The sequence below is a fragment of the Dunckerocampus dactyliophorus genome, chromosome 1, assembly GCF_027744805.1.
Source record: "Dunckerocampus dactyliophorus isolate RoL2022-P2 chromosome 1, RoL_Ddac_1.1, whole genome shotgun sequence".
Lineage (NCBI taxonomy): Eukaryota > Metazoa > Chordata > Actinopteri > Syngnathiformes > Syngnathidae > Dunckerocampus > Dunckerocampus dactyliophorus.
The window spans coordinates 36,050,445-36,074,223 of NC_072819.1; the positions used below are offsets into that span (position 1 = coordinate 36,050,445).

The 23,779-nt window shown below is 40.5% G+C and overlaps 1 protein-coding gene across 1 annotated transcript in view; it reads left to right on the top strand.

The window, feature by feature from the left end:
- samd10b (sterile alpha motif domain containing 10b) overlaps positions 1 to 22,080 on the top strand; it is a 64,347-nt gene extending 42,267 nt beyond the window's left edge. The window contains exons 4-5 of the mRNA XM_054794351.1: positions 8,400 to 8,540; positions 17,561 to 22,080. Of these exons, the coding sequence (XP_054650326.1) occupies positions 8,400 to 8,540; positions 17,561 to 17,583 (164 nt within the window). The 3' untranslated portion in view covers positions 17,584 to 22,080. The remainder of the gene's footprint in view (positions 1 to 8,399; positions 8,541 to 17,560) is intronic.
- The last annotated feature ends 1,699 nt before the right edge of the window (positions 22,081 to 23,779 follow it).

The window sequence follows — 23,779 nt, forward strand, 5'->3', positions numbered from 1 at the left end:
AAAAATACTTACAGTAAATTCTCTCTTCTTCCCGGCGACGTACTTTGTGACAGCCCGACTCACAGCGGCACAAATAACTTTGGTCTTGTCGAGAGAGGCATCTGCCAGGGCTGTGAAGCTAAACTTACCATTCAAAATACCCTTTTCTTTGCCCATGTCTGCTCGATATTTGTTCGCGCTTCTGGCTTCTCAGCAGCTACTATGCCGCTGCGTTTCCTCAAACTACGGTTCATACGCAAAGCTACGGCGCCTCCGAGGGGACATGGACATGGATGGGTAAAAAAAAAATCTTGCAAAATTCTTGCGCCCTCTCACAAATTTTTGCGTTTTCTCGCAAAAGTTTTTCAAACTCTCGCAAAAATTCAACCTTTTTCTTTTACCCATAATTTTTTTTCCTCCATGTCCCCTCGGGGGCTCCGTACAGACCCACCTGAAACATCAATTAATAAACAATCTGTCAGCATGGGCATCTGTAATGAGTGACATTGTCGATTGCATCATTTGCACTCTGCTAAAGTAGCGTAAAGTGCCACCCTCTTACCACGGCTGCCACCTGGTGATGAAAAGGAGTATTGCAACTCTGCATCTCCAGATGGGTCTTTCTTTGCTCAAAATGAACGAACACTTTAATATGAAAAAAACTGTGCGCGGGGGCTAAGAAAATGGAAGAGTTATAACAATTGTTTGAACAATACCTGTCACCAATATTGTGCGGGGTGCCACGCCATGCAACATGCCAACATGGTCGCTCACTCACACGCAGACAGGAGAGCATTTTTATATCTGCCAGTTAAAATGCCCCGTTGAGGCTGGAGTTACTACGGTATTACAGGATGTGATCATTTCTATGTAGGTATTTTCAAAAAACAAGGCGCACGTCCAATTGTCCTCAAGTATCCACATGCAGAAGTCCACATATATTCCTATTTGCTTGTGGTATAAGCAGCCTTTTTGTGAAAATGAGGCTTGAATGTGTTCTGTATTGTCGTTGTTGTTGGTGCATATGGCCAGTATCAATACATGTTTTGCATATGAATTCTCATACTTGCACATTCACTGAAGGATAGTGGATCCCAGCAAAAGCCTGGCGATGGATTCTCCCTCTGTATCATCTTTTGTTCAGTGACCCAGACATAATCATGTCTCTCACAGTCTCTCAGCAAGCACACCATCACAGCGGAACAAGCTGCCGGAGGAGATCAGTGTCGCTATTCAATTTGCAGTTGGATATTTGGGCCACTATTTTTTTTTATTGTATATTGTAAATGAATCATTTCATCACAACCCTGTCCATTTTTTTTGGCAATGCAAAGAAACATAAGCACATATGTCATGTTGCAAATGTTAGTAGCAGATGCCTGGTATTAATAAAGTTATCTGTGGGAAAAGGTTTGGTCACATTGCCAAATATGTGATCGGAAACTCACAGGAATCAGTTGAAAATCATGAAAATGCAAAAACATATTTCATGACTGGTCTACTGCCCAGCAACGCCTCTGTGTGAGCTTTGTGTATGTGCAGTGACACTCTCCAAAAAAAAATAGTGACTCCCATCGCTGACGGCTTTATATTTTGTACAAAAATGAATTTGGGGATAGGGGATTAGGTTTAGGGCATCTAATTTTGACATTTAGGCTGAATCCCAATTCTACCCCTTAAACCCTAGGGCCAAGGGGAAGAAGCCACTAAGAAATGGCCACATGATTCTCATTACATCATCACCCTCACCACTTTCTGGCTGTGACATAGGCAGATGAGACAATTAAAGTGTTCATAATAAATGTTTCCTACCATAAAGTAAGGTGCATACATTTCTACATTATTTCAATGTTATCTAGCCTACCTCACAACACCTTTTTTTTTTTTTAAATAAAAGGCACATTTTTACAAAGTGTGACATTTATTGCAAAACAACAAACAACTCTAATGAATAACAGTTTACAACCAGCACTGTAACAACAAATATACATATGAAATAGAAATATCAAACTTTATGGACATCAACAAATGTATGAACCTTATCAACTATTATTTCAAGGTTGAACAACCTCCTTGTTTTGGCCACGCTTGCCTCCTGTCATTGTTTTTCTCCCTCAGATTTTTTTTTTATAAGAAAGTCCAGAATGGCATTTTGTTGCATTTGACTTTTCCATACTGAGATTGCAGCTTTTGAATGGTCCTGGACTGCTGTGTGGTGTAGCAGAGGGCTGACTTCACTTGGCTCAGCATCTCCTGCAGGGATGACACATATGCATGATTGATGAGCTACAACTATTAGGTCATTGTATTACAATAATAATAGTAATAGTAGTGTAGTAATAGTGTGCTGAAAACAAATATAGCGTAATGGTCAAAAAAATAAAATTAGATGGGACACCGTTGAATAAAATTCGATAATGTGGCGTGCTGTCCACATATGGCCAAGTTGTTTATGTTTTATTTAGCTCACTTCCTGACCATCCATACTGTATGTTGAATACAATAAACACTGTATATCTCACCATGGGAACTTCTGATGGACTAGGGTGGCTATAATTCACTTCACTGCGACGTGCTGCTTTACATGAATGATTAGATAGCGAGTATAAAACGCGAACGTCACAGTACGCTTCAGTAATGTAGATTCCCCTCGCTAGCGAGCGATTTTAAAATACATCATATCATACTTACAATGAACAGGCTAACGTGGCCGCTATCTAATCGTTGTCTAATCGTTTATGAAATGCAGTAGATTGCAGTGAAGTTAGATATCAGTGTTAGCCGGCTAGTTTTAACTAGCGAGAACAAACAATTCAAAACATGGGGAATATTTACGTGGAGTAGTTAATGATTGAATATTTCATAAAACATGAGTGACGTTACTGTGAAAATTCATAATTATGCTGAATTGTTTACATTTATATGCTTCTTTGGGTTTCCGCTCTGCTGCTGGAGTGTTGTATTCGAGTAGACTCCACCTACCCCCATTTCAAGTCTGGTCCTTGACCACACTGGTTGTACACTGTACACCCCTTAGCACTCACCCCTTGATTCAAAGAGAACTGGAACACTACTTGATTCTCGTGAACATGCAAAACCTAGGGGTAAGGGGTAAGATAAGGGGTAGAATAGCGATTCAGCCTTAATTGAGATTCATTAAAAAAAGGCCAAGAAAGCCCTAAAATGTCCCTTTCCTGCTCATGACAATATTTTGGTGTTAACACAAATCCTATCCTAAATTCTCAATATTTGATCACGATGTAAAGACAAACATTCAGCCTACATGTTCACAACTGCAAGTGACCCAGATTGCATTTGCAGACTGAAATCTGATTACAGAGAACACTTTTGGGGTGTAATATTGTTTACAGGATTGCATCCCAGCTGTTGCTGTAGGAATGTAGAAATTCCATTAGCTTTCCTTTATCCTGATGATAGTATCCTAATGCAAGATATACAGTAATAGTCAGTGGCAGGTGGTCCATTTTAGAAAAGTAGTCCCACGGTAGCAATGTCGCTATAGCTGGGTTAATATGCAGGTCACGGCATGTAAATGGAGCTTTGTTGGCATTTTTTTAGAGAGCTTTATAGGCAAAATAGGGGAATCCCATTATTAGCTGCCTCGTGCTAGCAGTTTTTCACTATTTAGAACGCACAGTGAAGCGGCCAGACGTGTGCACGGTGCAACAACGCAGTTTGCAACACCTCTGTTAACCCCTCGTCTTCCGCTATGTTTAGCGGCCTGCAGTTCATCGCTATCCACTTGGCAAGAACATTCGTCAGCCTGTCGGTTGCAGACTTGCTCATACATGGGGTGTTTTCTTCCAGTTTAGTTTGGTGGAGAGCTTTGCTAAATCGCTAACGTCTTTGCTGCTAACATTTGCTGTCACTGCACTCAGGACCGGGTGCTTTACGTTGATGCGGTGAGCGAAACTTCATCTGCTTCGGTGATTAAAAAACAACAACTCCTTCTTACAAAGAAGGCACTCTACCTTAATCAACCGTGTCTTCGGAGCATTTTTGCACAGCAAATCTACGCAGCGCACAAAATAAAATCCAACTTGAACTGTAAATAAAATAAATACACAACAGTTTATTCTGTACCATTTTGCAATGCAACTCCGTGAGTGACAGGGGACAAGAACCAGAACAACAATCGTTGAACAACAAACATCTAACACAATGACGAACACTGTCCAGCCAATGACAAGATCCTGTTGGTACGTATGGACCTACCCAGCAAAAAAGCAAAATGGGTTGTAAACCAAAAATCACTACATGTGCTCTACCGTTCACTGATATGACCATATCGAACTTATTGTGAGGAGTTATGGGGTAATAATGAATAAAAGTACACTTCACTCACTAACTGTGCTACAAAAAAGGTCACTTAGGATAATCCATAATGCCGCTTACAGAGAACACACAAACCCTTTATTTCTAACATCACAATTATTAAAATTTGATGATCTAATAAACTTTCAAACGGCTAAAATTATGCATAAGGAAAACAATAACCTTCTACCCAAAAACGCTTTTAGTCGCGTGGTCGGCGCCCTCACCTCCCATTACGAAGGTCATGTGTTCAAGCCCCGGTGCGGGCAGTGCGAAACAGGGCGGGTTACACAAATACAGTTTTATCCTTTGTTAATGACACAGGAAATACAATTGTAATACCATAGGAAACCATTGAATTGGTTCACTCGGTTAGAGGAAAAAAGAACGTTGCCTTTATTTTAAAAAGGAAACTTTATTTTCTTGGTTTCCACAATGTCTTTCAGAAAAGCCTCTCATTCAGAATTTAAACTGTTAATAAGCAATTTGCTTTGAAGCCAAATTGCGAGTAGTGATCGCTATTGAGCAGCTTTTGTTTTTGTCTTTTCTTCTCCCACTGACAGCACTGCACTCCCTATCGCCGTGCAATTAATGAGAGCCGTAGCACGTCTTTGGGGAATTGATTTGAATTCCATTCTACTGCTTTGTCTCATTTATGCACGCATATAGCAAGGGCATTGTGTCTCTAGGACGTACTGGTGCGCCTCTCGGCAAGCTCACACAAAAGAGGGCTGTGTGGTGGGAGAGATGGCGTAAAGAGGGTAGTTTGATTTGTCTGGATGAAAGCACAAGGTGTGTGTTTAAATATGGGGATATGATTGTGCATACCGTGCAGAAAATCAGTGGACGATTATTGTTGTAATTCTCAAGATGATGTATTTGTCCTCACAGAATTAAATAGTTCACACTGAATGCTCGAAACTAAATTCGCCTGCACATACAATTAAATTGTAACCGCCATAGCTGTCTGAAGCGGTTTGCCTCATGTACTGTATGATGTATATTGAATCTAAAATATGTTTTAAAATAAGTGGATCGGAGGGAGAAGCGGGAATTTTTCCGTGTGACATGAATAAACATTTATTTGTGCAATAAAAGTAATTTCGAAATGAAATTTGTTCTCCAAAGGGAATTCCATGTCATCATCCGAGGGTTCCAAGCAGGAAGTGAGAGTTTCAACAGATATACACCCGTCGTTACATGAGCATGAAGCAATCTGTGGAGCAGACATGCAAACTCATGAAAAACAAAAGACCTTCAAACCATTTTAGAACTGGTACCATCTGTCTTCACAGATGACGTTAAAGCCAAGTCGCTGAGGCCTTGTGGGTCCATATTCACTGAGGGTTGCACGCATATGTCCATTTTTTACCCGTTTCTCTTTTGCAACATGACGGCCAACTCTCTATTAAGGGTATTTATATTTTATGAGCTCTAAAATGGCGCAGTGGATATTCTACTCTGATTGCATGCTTATTTGATGAGGCTTATTTGTGCCGTGGGAAATGATCCAATTTGACTAAATTGGTGTGAAAATGATTATTTATTTACTACAAATAGCGTATCTTTGTTTATCCATCTATGCCGGTGACGTATAGTGACATGCAGGCGGAACAATTAAAGGCTCTTTCATGAGATGGCAGAAGGTACATAATGAACCTGTGTACTTATCTGGTGCCATTCATTTAACAGAACAAGTCATGGCATGCTTGGTGGTGTGCCGTGGGATCCTTTGAATATAAAATATGTGCCTCGGCTCAAAGGTTTGGAAACTGAGGTAAGGCAAGGTTTAAGATAGATAAATGCAGAGCTATAGATGGACAGACAACAGCCATACAAGGATGAGTAATGAGTCTAATTATTATCAAGGGGCTGCTGCAGGTATGATGGATTCCTCTTGGACCTGCAGTGAAGGACATTGCCTTCCTGCAGGAACATGTGTGCACTTATTGCTTGAAGGAGATTTTGTATGTCTTCATGTGCTAATGTGGAGGTAGGCTACTTGTAAAATCTGTTTGCTGTGTATCGGTTTGTTAAATGAGTGTTAAACGCTAAGTCTTTAGTAAAAGTCTGACCTAGAAAGCATGATTTCCTCTCAATTCTAGGCTTTATTCTTTCCTGCTGCTCATTCAAAACCTGCAGTGTATTGTAGATGTTGAATAGGCTGTGAATCTAGAGCCTGACATAAGAACATGGCCACTTCTTCATTCAGCAAATACTGATAACTAAGCCCAGTAAATCCTTGTCATCATCAAGTTTAGGGTTACTATCATTAGGGTTACAATACTTCACATGATGCGGGGGTATGCTGGAGCCTATCCCAGCTGACTTGGGACAAGACACGCAGTATACTCGCCAGCCAATCTCAGGGCACATATAGACAAACAACCTCACATTCATACCTAAAACATGAATGTTTTTTGGGATGCGGGAGGAAGCCGGAGCACCCGGAGAAAACCAATGCACGCATGGGGAGAACATGCAAACTCCACACAGAGATGCCCAACAGAGATTCAAACCCAGATCTTCCAGATCTCCTGACTGTGTAGCCAACATGCTAACCACTATGCCCAAGGTTCCTAAAGTGGGGTACACATACCCGCAGGTATGGCTTAGATCGCCAATTGTAATAGGAAGTACGCACAGCATGAAGTTGGTCATTGCTCTGTGTGCATCATATGAGCAAATAAGTACGTTTGGTTATTATTTTGTGTATTAAGAGTGTTTAATCCTGAAGATTTTGTTTATATCGGTGTTCCAATCCCTGAACGGCACAGCGGTGAAAACCAGCCAGTCACTATGAGTGGGGATTCCTCCCTCAAAGGAGGCTTTATCGTTGGTTGAATGTATTTTTGTACTTCAGATACTGCTTTACCATGATTATTAAGCCTTCTCCTTCAATTTGGTATTAAAATAATATGCAGACTTAAACCATAGCCATCGTGAGTGGACAAAAAATGTGATGCTCAAATTCAACCCATTCAAACTGAAGGATGCCAACATTAGACTGGAATAAAAGATAGGTAGAATGTTTACTTATCTATTTATCTATTTATCAATGCTCATGTCAAACTATCAAAATGTCCATCCATCCATCCATTTTCTATACCGCTTCATCCTCATTAGGGTCGCGGGGGCATGCTGGAGCCTATCCCAGCTGACTTCGGGCGACAGGCGGGGTACACCCTAGACTGGTCGCCAGCCAATCGCAGGGCACATATAGACAAACAACCATTCACACTCACATTCATACCTATGGACAATTTAGAGTCGCCAATTAACCTAACATGCATGTTTTTGGGAATGTGGGAGGACGCCGGAGTACCCGGAGAAAACCCACACGCACACGGGGAGAACATGCAAACTCCACACAGAAATGCCCAGGGGAGAATCGAACCCAGGTCTTCCCGATCTCCAGGCTGTTCCTGTATTGGCCAACGTGCTAACCACTAGACCACCGTGCGGACTATCATAATGTAACCATGCAAAATACAACATTTTGACCCAGGATTACTACAAAATAAATTAACCAATTCATTATGTCCAATATTTCACGTTAATAAAGATAAAAAAGTGTATGTTTTTTTAAAGTGCAGGAGTTGGGGGTACATGGCTTCAAATGTCTGAAGGGGTACGCGACTGTAAAAAGTTTGAGAACCACCGCACTAGGCCGTCTAAGTGAATTACAGGCAGATAATAAAATGATTGGATGATATTCAACAGACAAGCTGAAGTGTGAACATGTTCAATGGGATTTTCCATATAAATTGCTGCCAAATGTGCAATCTGGGTCAGATCCAGATTAAACTTGGTTTGGCATTACACCTTTTGACCCTGCAGGAAATGCACACAAACAAATACATAGCTACACATGCACCAAGGAAAACATGACCTGCTTTCTAGAGGTAACTGGTTACTAACTAATATTATTCTGTCTTCTAATATCACTTGTAAGTGTATTGTCAACACAATAGCTCCAAACAGTTACCTTCCACTCATTTGTCTTGGGGCAACACCATGACAGGTCCAAGAGAATATTGTACTGTATGTTAAAATGACAATCCTAACACATCTCCCTCGGACAGGACGGGCCTTGCTGCGTTTGAACGGGGAGAAGCTCCAGAGGATGGGAATCGTCCAGGAGACACTAAGGCAGGAAGTCCTCCAACAGGTCCTCCAGCTTCAGGTTAGAGAAGAGGTCCGTAACCTGCAGCTCCTTAGTCGAAGTAAGTATGAAGTAAGTTAATTTGTAGTGATGGGGGGATTTTTACTTTTGTGCAGCGGAGCAGTGGACAACAAAGCAAAAGCTGAAAGATCTTAACAGTCCGATTTAGCCAAAGTCAGCTGAGTCGGTCGTGGCGTGCCTGCTGTGACATACATGGAAATGGACATCAAAGCAGCAGCGTGTGGTTTTATTGATGGCGGCACTTAATTTTCTGCACCGCCTCTGGCACACGGCTTCACTAAACATTTTTACCAGCCTGTCATCAATAAAATCACCCAGTTAATTACAGCTGGCTTAGATCCAGCTGTGGCTCTGGCTTGCTGGCTCAAACGTACTCAGTACCAGTGTTTCTCAACTGGTGGGTCCCGACTTAAAAGTGGGTCGCTGACCTGTTTTGTGTGGGTTGTAGGTGTTAATCTTGCACTTTTATTCTTAAGGGGGATTTTTATACAGCTATTAATACTCCTATAGGTGGTGAAAACACTCCGTAGTGCTGTATAACAATGTTTGTTAGTAGTTACTGCCATTAAGGTGGTGAATGTGCCCTTCCTGTCTCTTGTAGAGCCTTACGAAGTGTTTGCATGTAAGCATTTTATGCTTAATATATATCAGCTGTTTAAGTGGAATATGCATCTTAGTTATGTATTTCATTGTCATATTTGGAGGTGTTCAAAATCGGGATGTAAAATCACTAATGCTAATTGCTAGCGCAGATATGGGATTGTTGATGTAAATCAGGATCGAGTTAGCGCATTTAATTAAAAGAATTTCACTTGTTGAATGTAAATGGAAAAAATATTTTGTAACTTATTTAAGGTATAATTGAGGTGGCTTGTTTCTGCATGTTCAGTTTTACTGTGCTTCAATGTTAAGGCTCTGAAATCAAACTCAACTGAAGTCTTGATTGAGAACATGTTTTCTGTCTGCTGATCTAGCAAGTACAGACCAAACTTTAGCGGGAGCAAAATAGAAAAACTTTGCAGACATTTTTTTTGTTAAAATCATTTTGAATTAAAAAAAAACAACAACTAATTGTTCCTGAAATATTTTGTGCTAGCACCCTCAAATTCAAACTGCACCATCTTTTCATGGGGATATTTGAGAATATGAATTGAAAAATTTTCGCAATTTGGGTTGCCACTTGTCATTAAACGTTTTATCTCTCCTAGGCTCCAAATTATGCTTTTTTTCACCCAAAAAATATACTGTAACACCAACACTCTCTGTTTCAGAGAACATATTATACAAAAAATGTCTATTTTATAATTATCATTTTTCACAATTACAAGTTCAACTGAATGAGATTTGTCGTTCAGCCCGAAAAGGGGGAATTGTGTTAATGGCTGTCGGCTTGTGCACAGGCACATACCTGTAGTGGGTGCCCACATACACGCAGTCTCAGAGAAGCCCTCGACAATTAGCGGTCATGGCTGAGCGGGAAATAGTGCGCACGAATGCTAGTGCTCCCATTGCAGTACCTACGGTAACCATGACAGACGGCTTTAACAAGTTGAGATCCACTGCTCATTTGTATGTAAGATATTTTGAAATAAATAATCCCAGTGGGATCAAAGATGCAAAGTGAAAGTTATATACAGTAATGCGTTGTTTATCACAGTTACTGTAACTGGCTCCAGATCAGACCGTGATAAGTGAATTTCCACAAAGTAGGCGTCCTTCTTTATAACTGAAATATTTTCGTAGTTGGAGTAGAGAAAACCTATTTACATCTTACTAAATATGTTTTTAACATCATTAGAGCCCTCTAAACATGAACTAAGTCTTCCATGGTCACCTTTAGACTCGTATTATCCAAAATAGTAGACATAATAACAGAAAATAAGACATTTAAGACTTGTGCTTGTGTGTGTTGCTATAAATGTGTGACAGTGCATAGGAGAGCAGGACACGAAATGACGCCAGGGGTTCAGAGTTGAGTTTGACTTTGGCGTGGGTTATTGCCGAAACACTAGCCTGTGTTTTTATTATGCCTGTTGTGAGATAATGAGATAATTCAAACCTACAATAAAAGCCTGTTGTTCTGGAGATCAAGTCTAGTGCTTGTGTGTCTCACAGTAACATTACTGACACCTAATGAACAGTGTACAATATTATATAATATATATATATATATATATATATAGATATATAGCTTGATATATAGCTTGACAATGCTTAATTTAGGAAAAAAAAAACAGCAGCAGGCATACGGTATTTAAGTCATAATATGCCTTATTCATGATTTATTATGTTTTTGAAAAACCGTGATAGAGTGAAGATGCGATATTCAAAGCACGAAGTGGCGAGGGATGACTGTATTTAGTTTGCGCTGCAAAACCACACAGCACGATGAGGGTGTGATTCCGAGTGGACACAGGACTGCCACCAGTCTGAGTGACTTGCAGCCATCGTTTGTGAAAGTGAATTGAGATTTTTAAAAGTTTTCAGTCCCAATGAAGCTATGGAATAGACTAAGAGGAGCACAAACTAGTTGAAGCACAACTTTCCCCAAATAATCCACTCCTTAATTTGCAAATAAACCGAATCAGCAAGACTTGATGAAGCATTCTGGATGAAGGAACAATAGACACACAAAACGACACAGCGTTTTGTAGGCCTAATTGTAATTTAGATCAAATTATGGATTAATGTATTCACTTGACACACTGCTTTCAGCTGCTTTTGAGCTGCTGCTGATACAAATCAGTTCCAGTTGGTGGTAATAACTGACAAATCGACTTAGGAAAAAGTACAATTAACATTACATGCAGAAGAGTCAAGGTCAGGCTCAGTCAGATATTTGTATGAAATAAGCAGACACTAAATCAACCAAGAATTGAATGTGTTATCATTTAAATGAATTATTCTTACAAAAAGGCATGTGCAATGGAATTAAAGTGACAGCGTTAATGAAAATAAATAGGGACAAGAAATCACTGAATTGCGGTATCTGAAATCCAAATATAATTAGATACCGACTACCGACTTAGATTTGACAGCAAATTTGGTGGCTTGATGAAGGCAACGAGGTAAAATTATGTATCGAAAATAGGGGTGCTCCGATTGACCGGCCACCGATCAGTATCAGCCGATTTCTGTGAAAAATCATGTGATCGGGATATGCCGATAGATGCCTTTCAATGTCGACCACAAAAGCCGATCACCTGTGGCCTGTACTATTGCAGCCCACAGCGATCCTTTTGTGCAGTGTAGTGTGTTGCCCTAACTAATGTCTTTCCAGACTGATAGATCGGAGAATCCCTCATAGAAAATAAAAGTTTTGTAAGTAAAAAAAAATAAAATTGACCTCAAAAGTGAAGCATAAGCTTTATCACCATTGACCCAAAATGCGACATCTCAGGGAGAGAACATATTTGGAAGACATCCTTACTGCAATACAGGGATGGGCATAATTATGGACTTTATTGAATAATTATGATGATTGTTGATTAGTGGTGTCTTGAAGACACAGGAAAAATGAGGTGCACTATTTGATTGCAACCAGCAGAAGTGCTGTGGGCTAGGGGAAGTTCAATTACGCCGCCACTGTTGCACATCCTCAATACAACACTAGCATGGAAACAGAAGTTCAGAGTATTTAGAGAGAAGATTGACCCATCCAATTCAAAATAATATTACATAAATAATAGTAATAATAATTGATTAATTCCTTACTTGTTTACCCTATAATTAATCAAGGAAATAGTCAAACATCAGTCCTTATTCCTTACCAGCAAAGTAGAAGGTATACCGTGATGTACCACACTGATCCAATCACAGCTTCTGCCACATTTTTCTTCATTTGTTCCAAATATGATACATTTCCAAGCTGATGCGACCACCTAGACGAAAATGGGGATTCGTCTTTAACTGGATGCAGCTTTGCTTGGAGCCTGTGGGGTTACGTTTGAATATGCAATAAGCAAAACAGAAAATAAATGACAGAACTGTGATTGGCTTTGAGACGCATGACAGAAAAATACACAGGCAGACATTGACAGATCAGAGGATAATGAAGACGTGCGGAGGGAGAAAATTTTGTCTGTCAGCGCATTTATCCGCTGCCTGAGTGTCTACGCTTTCCATTCTGTGCTAATCTGTCTGTGACAGGCACACTTGCTGGAATAACCTAATAACATCTCACTCTCAATATACGTAATCACTGCACTAATTGTGGTACAGCAAATTGGAGTCAGAGGTGATATTCTCCACATTATAATCTGGGGAAATTCTTCTTAGTTGTTGTAGAAGAGTTCAAGGAGTCGAGTTGTAAGTGTAAACACGTTGAAGAGAATAATTCAACTAGAACAAACCCAGCATGCAGTCTTGTGCTCGGCTGTCACATGAAACCCATGAACATCTATAAAGCATCTCTTTAAAATAACTGCACTGAAACGGACAAGCGTTCAATCTGCAGCGCCTGCAACGGTGTATAATAATGTTAAGTTTGCAGGAGTTCACTGGTGGAAACTTGGGCAAAAATTGCTGTCGAAGCACACTTTTAAAAAAACACTGCAAAGTTTCAGGTCACGGTTAAATAACAAGCTACTGCATTTCTAAAGTCACTGCAGCTAAAAATTCATGTGTGTGGAAATTCAAGTTAGAGCATCAAAGTAGAATGCAAATGTATGTACAGGAAGTAAAAACGAGTTCAACCTTCACTACTGTACTTTGCATCGCAATATACCAGCGTGCCGTTCTCACCCTTTCATTGTAAGGCATGCAGTGGCCGTCACATTCGCAGCATGAACCTTGTGCACGTATTTGTAGCTTCTCCACTTTCCATATTCCATATACTTTCAGCCTTGGTGGATTCTGTAGTTTGTGCAGTGAAAGGTAAAGGGGTAGCCTTCCAGAGCCCAAAGCCTCTTGGCTGTCTAAGGGGAGTGTAGTGTGAGCTTTGCAGGGGTTGCTGTAACATCTGGAGAGCTTTGGGATTGTTTGGGGGGAGGGGTGGTGGTGTATTCAGATCAGAGCCCAGTGGGGAATCAAGCCTCCTCTTCCTGCACATCTTCTCCTTGTTGGTTTGTCATTATAATAAATTGTCAGTTCCTCCTTCCTTCTCAACACATGGAATTTTCATCAAAGTCTGTCTTTGTAGTATGCAGCCATCTGCCATGCCTCAGCATCTCAGTGGTAATTAGCTCGAACCAGATGACTGTTACAAGCCTTCACACCACCTTTTACCCTTATTTTACTACAAAAGGACTGGAGGCAACACAAGGAAGAAGCAATTGTCCTGCTTTTGCTAGAATTTCCTTCAAGAGCATGAATGAAAGTTTGACGGTGGGAATGCATTGTCTTCTCTGCATGGATTTTGGCTAGTTAATGTGCGTCTCCCACCCTCCGCTTTTCCTCCTGTGCCACCTAATCTGTGATAACTCCTTTGGGAGCTCATTTAAAATATTTTCTATCACAGAAGCGTTTCCGCCCGCATCTGCAGTCGCCTCGAGTCATTTCTCCAGCCTCTCCATCCTTCTGCTTCCTCCATGCCGTGGCTCAGGTTCACTTGAGTGCCACGCTACATCTGTCTGGGCTCAGAAACAGGTGGCGCGTCTTTGTCGGCTATCAGGGGATGTGGGCTTGCAGCTGAAAATGCCAACTGTTTAGTCGAGGATAGTGTGACCGTCTAATGACACTCCATGTCAGGAGTTGGCTCGTTGTCAGGGAAACCGGCTAGTTCCCTGTGTTTTTTTCAGAGAACAAGATAATGACATTGTGGAAGAAGACTTGTTGTTTTGACTGCTACTACAGTATATCTTATCAAGGGACAATACTATACAAGTAGAAATGAAACTTGAGATATACTTGAAGGTAGTCAGTGTACAGCTTGTACAGCAGTACAGATTGACTATATCCACTGAAAATGACTAACAAAACAGCAATTATTGCCAGAATTGCTGCAAAACATGTGAGTGGCAAGATTGTTTCTTGCCCACAGTCAAGCATGGTGGTGGCAGCCTCATGGTCTGGGGCTACATGAGTGCTGCCGGCACTGGGGAGTAGGGATGGGCGATATGGCCGAAATTCCAAGTTGTGATATGCATTGCAGCCTCTTGCGAAATCGATATACAGTATAGCACGGTATATTATTTGGCATATAAATTATAATAGAACCATGTCTTCTCAGTCTTCTCCTGCTCTCTCGCTCGGTAAGCTGCATGCTCAGCTATTCCTCATCCTCCAACCCTCGAGTGATTAAGATACTTATGAGAAATATAGTTTATTTGCCGGCATGGAAGCAAGGGTCAGTAACTTCCATGAGCAGCTCCACACTGTGTCATAGTGCCGTGTTAGCTACATTACACTGACGACACGTTGCAGCTTGTCACTTGCTGTGTGATGAGTTTAGTGTTCTTTGTAAGATGACACTGTGAGCCAGACTGTTATATTGATTAATGACCTCCTGCAATTTCCAATGGGTTGACAAGCTCGTCGGGAGTTTTTTCCCAGCTCATGATTGGCTCCTGTCAAATAAAGAACTACTTGGTCCTCACGGACTCGTGCGCGCCACAATATGCCATATTATGACACGGACATGTGCGGCTTATAGTCCGGTGCGGTTTATATATGTACACATCTGGGTTTTCCTCTAAATTTAGCGGGTGCGGTTTATACAATTGCATTACAAAACACAGTGCTGCTGCCTGTGTATGCGTTTCACATTGTTTACATGCGTGGATGACGACTACGGTGGCACGGTCGAGTTAAAGTGAGCGCTAGAGTGGTATTGTCACAAAAGGAAATATCTACAAATGATGTGGACTTGTAATTATCTGGACTGTAACAACAAAAATGTGTCTGAATCGCCCACGGACATTGCTATTATTAGACAACATTGCCTTCTTGCCATATTGGCTATAAGGTAGGAACCAAAGTGGCAAGGATGAAACAGCCTCGTGTGTGTAGTGCACACTTTAGCGAGATGGATTACGTTCCTACACACCCAAAACAGACGAAGAATGTTTCGAAGAGTTCTGCTGTTCCAGCACGCCAGGTAAGAACTAGCTATACTAGCCAAGTAGATACCGCCTACCACCTTGTTTACAATAATACAACGGTATTACACTTGGAACAGGCTATCAAGAATCAGCTAGTAATGTTGTGTGCAGCAAATCACCCAATGTCATATCACCAGTAAAGCCGCGGCATAATATAACATGAAGGTTATTGTTATACTCAGCTACGTGGAAGTCTGGTCGTCTCCACGTCTCTATGAGTATGCTTCCAGTCACAATATACAGGTATATACAGTATTATGCTGTATGTGAGTTTGTAAAAAGAAACTGACATAGATGTTCAGTGTCATTTGGAAAGCAGTAAATTAATAAGTCCATCTGACGAAGTTCAGCATCAGTGTATTCCTCTTCATATACTGTAGGTATCCCTTTGGCTTTGTGCTAAAATAAATGTAGCCACCACTTGTTTCGTAGTCAGACATGTTTACTTTCACTATCCCAGCAGTAAACACTGTGAAACAGGTGATCGAAATGCGCACAGCCGTTGACAGCTGGCGGCAGCGCGCAGTGGTAAGAATGGAGGGAAAATAACACCAAGAGATTGTGAGGTATGACTTTTTCGTGGAAAACGGTTTTGTGATGCGAATGTATTACTTACTTTTGAACGCATATTGTTTTGAGAAGCAAAACGCTTTACTTAAGCGACCTCAACACCGAAAACCGAACCAGAACTGTGCTCACGGGATAAAGTGGGGGGAACGTCACTGTTGATGCACTGTGCTGCTGATGGGGATGTCATGCAAACTCATGTCCAAAAACCTGAACTATCCCTTTAACATTCTCAACAAATCCCAACTCACTTTATTAATATTATTTTAAATATACCATTAAAATCCTTTAACTGAATGTAATTGACCACTGATGCATTCTTAGTTTAAAGTGTGATTACGTGTGATTATTACTGCAAGTTGTATTATGTGATGTAACTTGTATGCATGTTCAAATCAAATTAAACCATTACCATTACCATATTATTTTATTACATTATTTTTTCTTTCCATTTGCTGTGCAGCACTGGAGTTCTATATGAATTTTTTTCACGCCGTATTACATGAAGAGAGACCAGATTCATAATTGTAGGACAGTAGTAGTTTATCCTAGTCATAGTTTAATTCCTGTGTACACGTTCACATTTACAAGGGTTGTGATTAATCCAATACCTTGGATTAGGACCGTTACACCCATTTCCTCTTGAGTACATTGTGTATTTTTCTTTTCTTTTTCTAAAGTTGAGTAGGAAAGATACTGAAGTCTTTTTTAAAAATATACAGTATATTACTTAATATAATATTTCATACATTATGGATAGAACATAAGAAATAAACCTAAAGGGGAAATAAATCTAATGGCAACAAGCCCTCCTACTCTAAGTAGATCTCCAAATCACACAAAGGTGAGACCAGCTAATGTCAGTGAGTCGTCTATAATTTCTAAGAAAATATTGCCCACTGATCAGAAGACAGACTTCCCTTTAGCATATGCATTCTAGAGACGACCGTGTTCATATACTGTAGGTACATAGCCTCCATTGTTATTTAGTTAGATAATGTGGGAAAGACTTTGAAAATATTATTATATTTTTTTCACATGTTTACCCAGCAAGTATCTTTCGTTGGTCTATTGATATGTTAAATGCAAAAAGTAGTACATTCAAGAAGAAAGAACACAAAATGGCTGATACAGTGCCTTTTTGTTAAGATGATTTACAACTTCTGTTTGGAGGATGACAAGTTATTAAAGCAGACGACAAGCCACCATCAAATGTTATCATTCCAAAGTGTACTGTGGCAACCTGAAATGAACTGTACGACTTGCTGGAAATGTGGCTTTTAGGAGACACGTGGTTTCATGATGCTCAACTCTAATAGTGCATACACAGTGAGATATCTACAGTACAGAGAGAATTTTGAATGATTTTAAGTAAGAGCTCTTTGATTCGATAGAACCCTAATTATGCACTGCCTTTCCCTCTCTCTCTCTCTCTCTCTCCCCTTCCCTGCAGCCTCCTTTGGAAACTTTTCTTAGCTCATCCGTTGGTCCACTTGGCAGCCTTTACCCCCCTTCCCTGTCACAATAAAACTCCAGGAGCCATGGAAGAGCTTCTGTCTTCAGATTTGTGAGCGGAGAATCAAGTGGACAAGCCAAACCAAGCAGTCTGATGGATTCATTCAACACTGTTTTACCAGACCTCAAGACAGCGACAAAGAGCCGCTCAAGGCCTGCTTACCAACTGTAGCATAGTGATAAGATGGGAGAATGATCATGTAGCACTGACACTGGTTCATGCCGACTACAAGCAAATCCATTCTTGGTGGTCTGTCTTACGTAAATTTGGGCTCATTATGGTTTGTGGAAAACACATGACCTGCCACTTCCTCTATTTACCAGGATAATAATGCTCCATTAGGACTGACATTGATTTAATAGTATGTTCATGATTGTGGTTAACTGCACTGTATCAAACTGCAAGACCTGATGGCACACGTTTCCAGTAGGATGCAGTCCAGGCCCATAACACTTCAAACTACAACAATCAAAATCAATGTATTTCTTTTCTCATTGTGTAGGTTTACATCATGTTGTAGTTACCTCTTTTGAAGAAATGGAGCCTGAAAACATGGTTTTATTCTGATCATTATATATTTGCACCATTTGGCAACCTAAATTTAATGCCGACCATAATTATTTCCATCTAAGCTGTAAAATGAATGCTACTTACATGTGGTTTTGAATGCACTGGACTAATGTCATTATAAAGGAATCCATCCCTCACCCACAACCTATAGTCCATTTTCCTCTCAGGATTTCATTTTGAAATAACACTGGTGAGTGACTAATGGTAGATATTATGCTCAGACTTTTTGTATTGTGATTGAACTAGACTTTATACCATAGAAATATAGTATATACATGTCAAGGATTCTTAAATAACATACTGTACTGTAAGTCTGTGTGTTCTCGCAGAAGCTCAGTGTTGTTTCAGTGGGACAAATCTCAAGGACACGCAAGTGTAATGTGATGATCTCATTGTCTACGCTTGACAAAGCAATAATACAAATGTAATTACACAAAGAGGAATGGCTGTTGGGGATAAGTAAGACATATTGAAAAGGGTTATTTGTAATATGTGTTAAAGCCGCGGCATGTTGAGAGGAATGCTTTGCCTATTAGAGAAGCAGCATTTAGCTGCGTTGTGACTTTAATGAGTGTTACTGTAAGTCATCATGACAAACGCAAAGAAAAAGGATAAACCCCTGTAGTATTGTACCAACCCTCTACTCTCGGTGTGACACTGTGACTTTAGATGCTTCAAGATCACGTAATACTGTGACAGTTACCCAGATACAAGATTCCCAGGCTGACTCAAGTGATGTCGGTTGGTTAGACAGAGGCAGACATCGACGTAAAATGATGATTTTATACTTGCATACACCAGTAGATACACTTCCAAATCATGATCCATCAGACACATTCCCTCCATCTTGGAAACCAGATGACCAGAGACTGTACAGTAAGTGATTGACTGTTGAAAGGGAGAACGTCTACTGTATTATTTTTGAATTATCTGACGCCCTCCAGGATTTTGCATGATTGTTGCAGATTAAAATGCCTGACTTTGTGACAGCTCCTTCGAAAAGTTGGCAAAAGTTGCAATGTTCCGAGGGCTTATTTTTTTCAATAGTATTGCATCAGCTTGCATTTTCCTAATTTGTTATCAATATTTGTGTTTTTTGGAACAGTGACACACTGTCGCCACATTGAAGATGTCGTCAGGCTTGATTAGTAGGCTGCCGTCCAGACGGCGCTCGCGTTCGAACGTGCTGCAAGCATATCTTACCCTCTTCATGTTTTCAGTACGTAAGCTACGCCCGAAGAGGGAGTTACATCCCGACGTACGTGCTCCTATTTGCTGGCTATGTGCAAAAAGGGGAAAAATCCCAAGAGACACGCACATTGCCCGCACAGATTTTCAAACCCGCAGACAGCACGCAAAGCCCGTAGGAAGAACATTGGGATGCAAATTTTTTTCTTCATGCACGCAGGAAAACCTTGCAGGTCGCAAGGGCAAGGCAAAGGAGTGCGTGTGTCGCAAGTTTAGACTGCTCTCATAGTGTATCCGACATTAATGCACCTTACCCGGCCACGGCGGCCGGCTCTTCCCACTGTACACTCTGGTTCTCCTGGTCACGATAGCCGCAGGTGCCGTAGGAAGCCAGTACCCCCATCTTGCAATTGAAGTGAGTGGGCTTCACAAGCCTCGTACGTTGCCCACACACTGTACGTCCCCAGTGAGTGAAACATATGACAGCCTTGTAAATAAAGGCTTGCATTGTGAAATACGCCTTACCATCTGATTGAACCCCTTCATACACACAATACCACAGTGACCAATTCACACAAATGCGTGCATAGTTAGCAAAACAAACACCGCAGAAGTCTCCCTTATTGTCTGCTGTCAGCCACTTAATGTTGACATTCTCCATGAATGTGTTACGGTTCAAAAGTGCTTGTCGATCGTGAACTTTCATTTATGTTGCAAGACATTGCATGTAGTTTACCCCTGCTTTCCTTGAGAATATTGGGGTACTGTTGAGAAAGATCTATAGCGGTGATTTCTGTTGGTTAACGAGAGACGATGAAAGATTATCATCACACGTCGATGTCTCTGTCAAAGTAAACAAGTAAGTAAGGGCGTGAGCATGCGGTGCAGGCCAATAAAGGGAGACATTTGATTGGTTCGACAGTTAACATGCATGTTTGACCGCTGCTCAGGGACAAATTTGATTGGTGAAAATGACGATTGGCCAAAATGTGCGGTGAAGTTGTGGGAATTGGACAAAGTTGCAAGGCCGCACGTGATTTGCGTGTGTTGGTTGAATTTGCATGAATTAGCTCGGTCACAACATCACAAAATCCTCAATCCTGGAGGGTCTGATATACAGTGGAACCTTGGTTAGTGTCATGCATTTGTTCCAGAAGGTGTGATTCTTACCAAAATGGACGCTAGCCGAATAAGAAATTATGTATATCCAATTAGTAGTCTGTTCCAGAAAGCCAAAAATGTTAACACAAAACATGTTTTTATAGTTTTACAATTTGAGTTTTACTGTATATGCAGAAAACAATGAATGTGAGAGTGAATGGTTGTTTGTCTATATGTGCCCTGCGATTGGCTGGCGACCAGTCCTGGGTGTACCCCACCTGTCACCCGAAGTCAGCTGGGATAGACTCCAGCATACCCGTGACCCTAATGACGATAAGCGGCATAGAAGATGGATGGATGCAGAAAACAATTCTAAAGACATAGAAATGATGAATGAAAGGGATAAATGAACATTTAGGGTTCCTTTTACCTTCACTGAAGACATGATTGTTGACGTGACTGTTCCCAAAAACACCATGTGGTAGAAAAACACAATATGTACACCACCTTCGTGTTTTGCCATGAGTTATTTATTTAATTCAATAGAGTTTCTCACGGCCGCACTGTGGCCTAGGTTAGCATGTTGGCCACGCAGTCAGGAGATCGGGGAGATATGGGTTCGAATCTCTGTTGGGCATCTCTGTTTGGATGTGTGGGTTTTGTCCGGGTACTCCAGTTTCCTCCCACATTCTAAAACCATGCATGTTAGCTTAATTGGCGACTCTAAATTGTCCGAAGTTGTGAATGGTTGTTTGTCTATATGTGCCCTGCGAATGACTGCCGACCAGTCCAGGGTGTACCACGCCTCTTGCCCGAAGTCAGCATATCCGCGACCCTAGTGAGGATAAGCGGCATAGAAGATGGATGGATGGATGGATGGAGTTTCTCACCTCAATAACTCAAAAAAGAAAGTTGCAAGTCCCAGCATTGATAAAGAAGGTGAGAAACATTATTAAATTTGAGAAATAACTCATGACAGGAAGGTGGTGGTGATAAGTGTTTATCTCGCTACCACATTGTGTCTTTGAGAAAAGTTACTCCTTAAATGAAGGTAAAAGTAACCTTAAATGTTCATTTATCGCTTTCATTCATCATTTACATATATGCATTTATAATTTCCATTTTTCTGCATGTAAAACTATAATTGTAAAACTATAGAAACATGTTTTGTGTTAACATTTTTGACAGTCAACCGCTGATGACATCATAGATGGGCGACGTAGCTGACTTCCGGTTCCAGTTGCTATTTTGTTAGCAAGCTGATGTTAGCTGGATGCTAACAGGACGTTTTGTAAAGAAAATACATTAAGAGCACAGTTGTACACGTCATGTATTAATAACACGACAAGACGCGCACCATATTGTATGCTAACCGGAAAATGTAAGCAAACCGAGGCAAAATGTTGACATAAATGTTCAATGTTAACCAAAAAACAAGCTAACTGGGGTGGACGCTAACTGAGGTACCACTGTATTTTGCAAAACAATGTCACATTATTCGTGGTCTGTACGGAAAGTAAACAATATTTGTCTGCCTCACAGATATGAGAACATACAGTGTGGAACATAATGAAAGTTGACTTTTCTATAATAAACTAATCAAGATAAAAGTGTGTCCTTGTGTTGCTGTGTATTTACCGTACCTAACGAGGAAATGCTGTTCAAATGTTGCCCCTTCTGTGCCGCACTCCATTCTTCTTTGGTTGGTTAATGTACTTAAAAATAAATTAAATAGCTGAATATCTAATACATGATTTCTGACATCCGCAGAAGCATGCATTAAGTCTTTCTACAAGATTGTCTTAACCCACTATCATACAAAACACAACAAAGTCTCCTTGAAGTAATTGTTATCTGCTTGACCTTGTGACCAGCTGGATATTAGCCCTAAGACAACAATTCATTTTAAATGACAAATTCCTTGTTTGTCTTAGTCAGCGGAAAGAAGCTATTTGTCCCGCTTGCATTTATTGTAGGTCCTGTTAGTCTTATGCAACTTCAAAGTTGGTGAGAATTAATTAATTATACATGTCAACTTGTTCCACCATAAGGCTGAAACAATAATTAACATGATCAGCCATTCGGGTAACAACGTGTATCCTCTACCTGGGTTGATATTAAAGGAGGGAGATGGCACGTCCTTTTACATGAGTTTGGCTTACTTTGAAGCACATCAGTTGTCAACATGTCAGTCAACCATGAAACATAATGCAGAATGACATTACCGTGACCATTAATGCAGGGGTTTTCAAAGTGCGGCACAGTGAGCCCTCCCTCAGAGAACATAAAGCAGTAGAACCTCTGTTTTCGTCATTAATTTGTTCCAAAATGGACGGCAAAAACCCATATGTAGGAAAAACAAGGCAATCTTTCTCATAGGCAATAATATAAATTCAATTAATCTGTTTCAGACACACCCAAAAATAGTACCAAAAATAAATATTAAGAGAACAATTATAGTTTTGCACGAATAAATTCTAAATAAAAGAATGACAAATAGATTGAACTTATTGTTGATGCAGACTTCCCGTACATCCTGACAAAATCGAATTCCGTTGTGTTTCTCACCTTCTTTCTCAAAGTGCCTGCACTCGTAAATTTCTTTGGCTCCATGGCAGGTTATTTAGCAGTCACACTCAATAAATAAAACATGCACGGAGAGTCAGCAACGTGTAAAGTGCTTGATTTTGCTGAAAGACTCAGTACAAGGCAAACTGACTCATTTGTTACATGCAATATTGTACAGATTCAAGATTCAATAGAGTTTTATTGTCATGTGCATGGTAAAACAGCAGTTATACTATGCAATGAAAATCTTATTCTGTTCATTCTCCCAAGAAAAGAAAGAAAACACAAGAAAGAATAAGAACATAAGAAACATAAATACCATCATAAGAAACATAAATACCAATAAATTAAGCAACAACAACAGAAGAGACATTAATACAATAAAAATAAGTAAATAAATAAAAGTGCTATGAGTGTGTGCGTGTGTTGCGTGCGGCGTGTGTGAGTGCTTCGTTGAGAAGCCTGATGGCCTGTGGGTAAAAGCTGTTCGCCAGCCTTGTGGTCCTGGACTTCAAATTCCTGTAGCGTCTGCCTGATGGTAGGAGTGTGAATAATGAGTGTTGTGGATGTGTGCTGTCCTTGATGAGGTTGTGTGTTCTGCGTAGGACTCTAGATTTATAAATGTCTTGCAGTGAGGGGAGGGCTGCCCCAACAATGTTCTGTGAGATCTTGATCACCCGCTGGAGTGCCTTCCTATCACGTGTTGTACAGTTACCGTACCAAACAGTG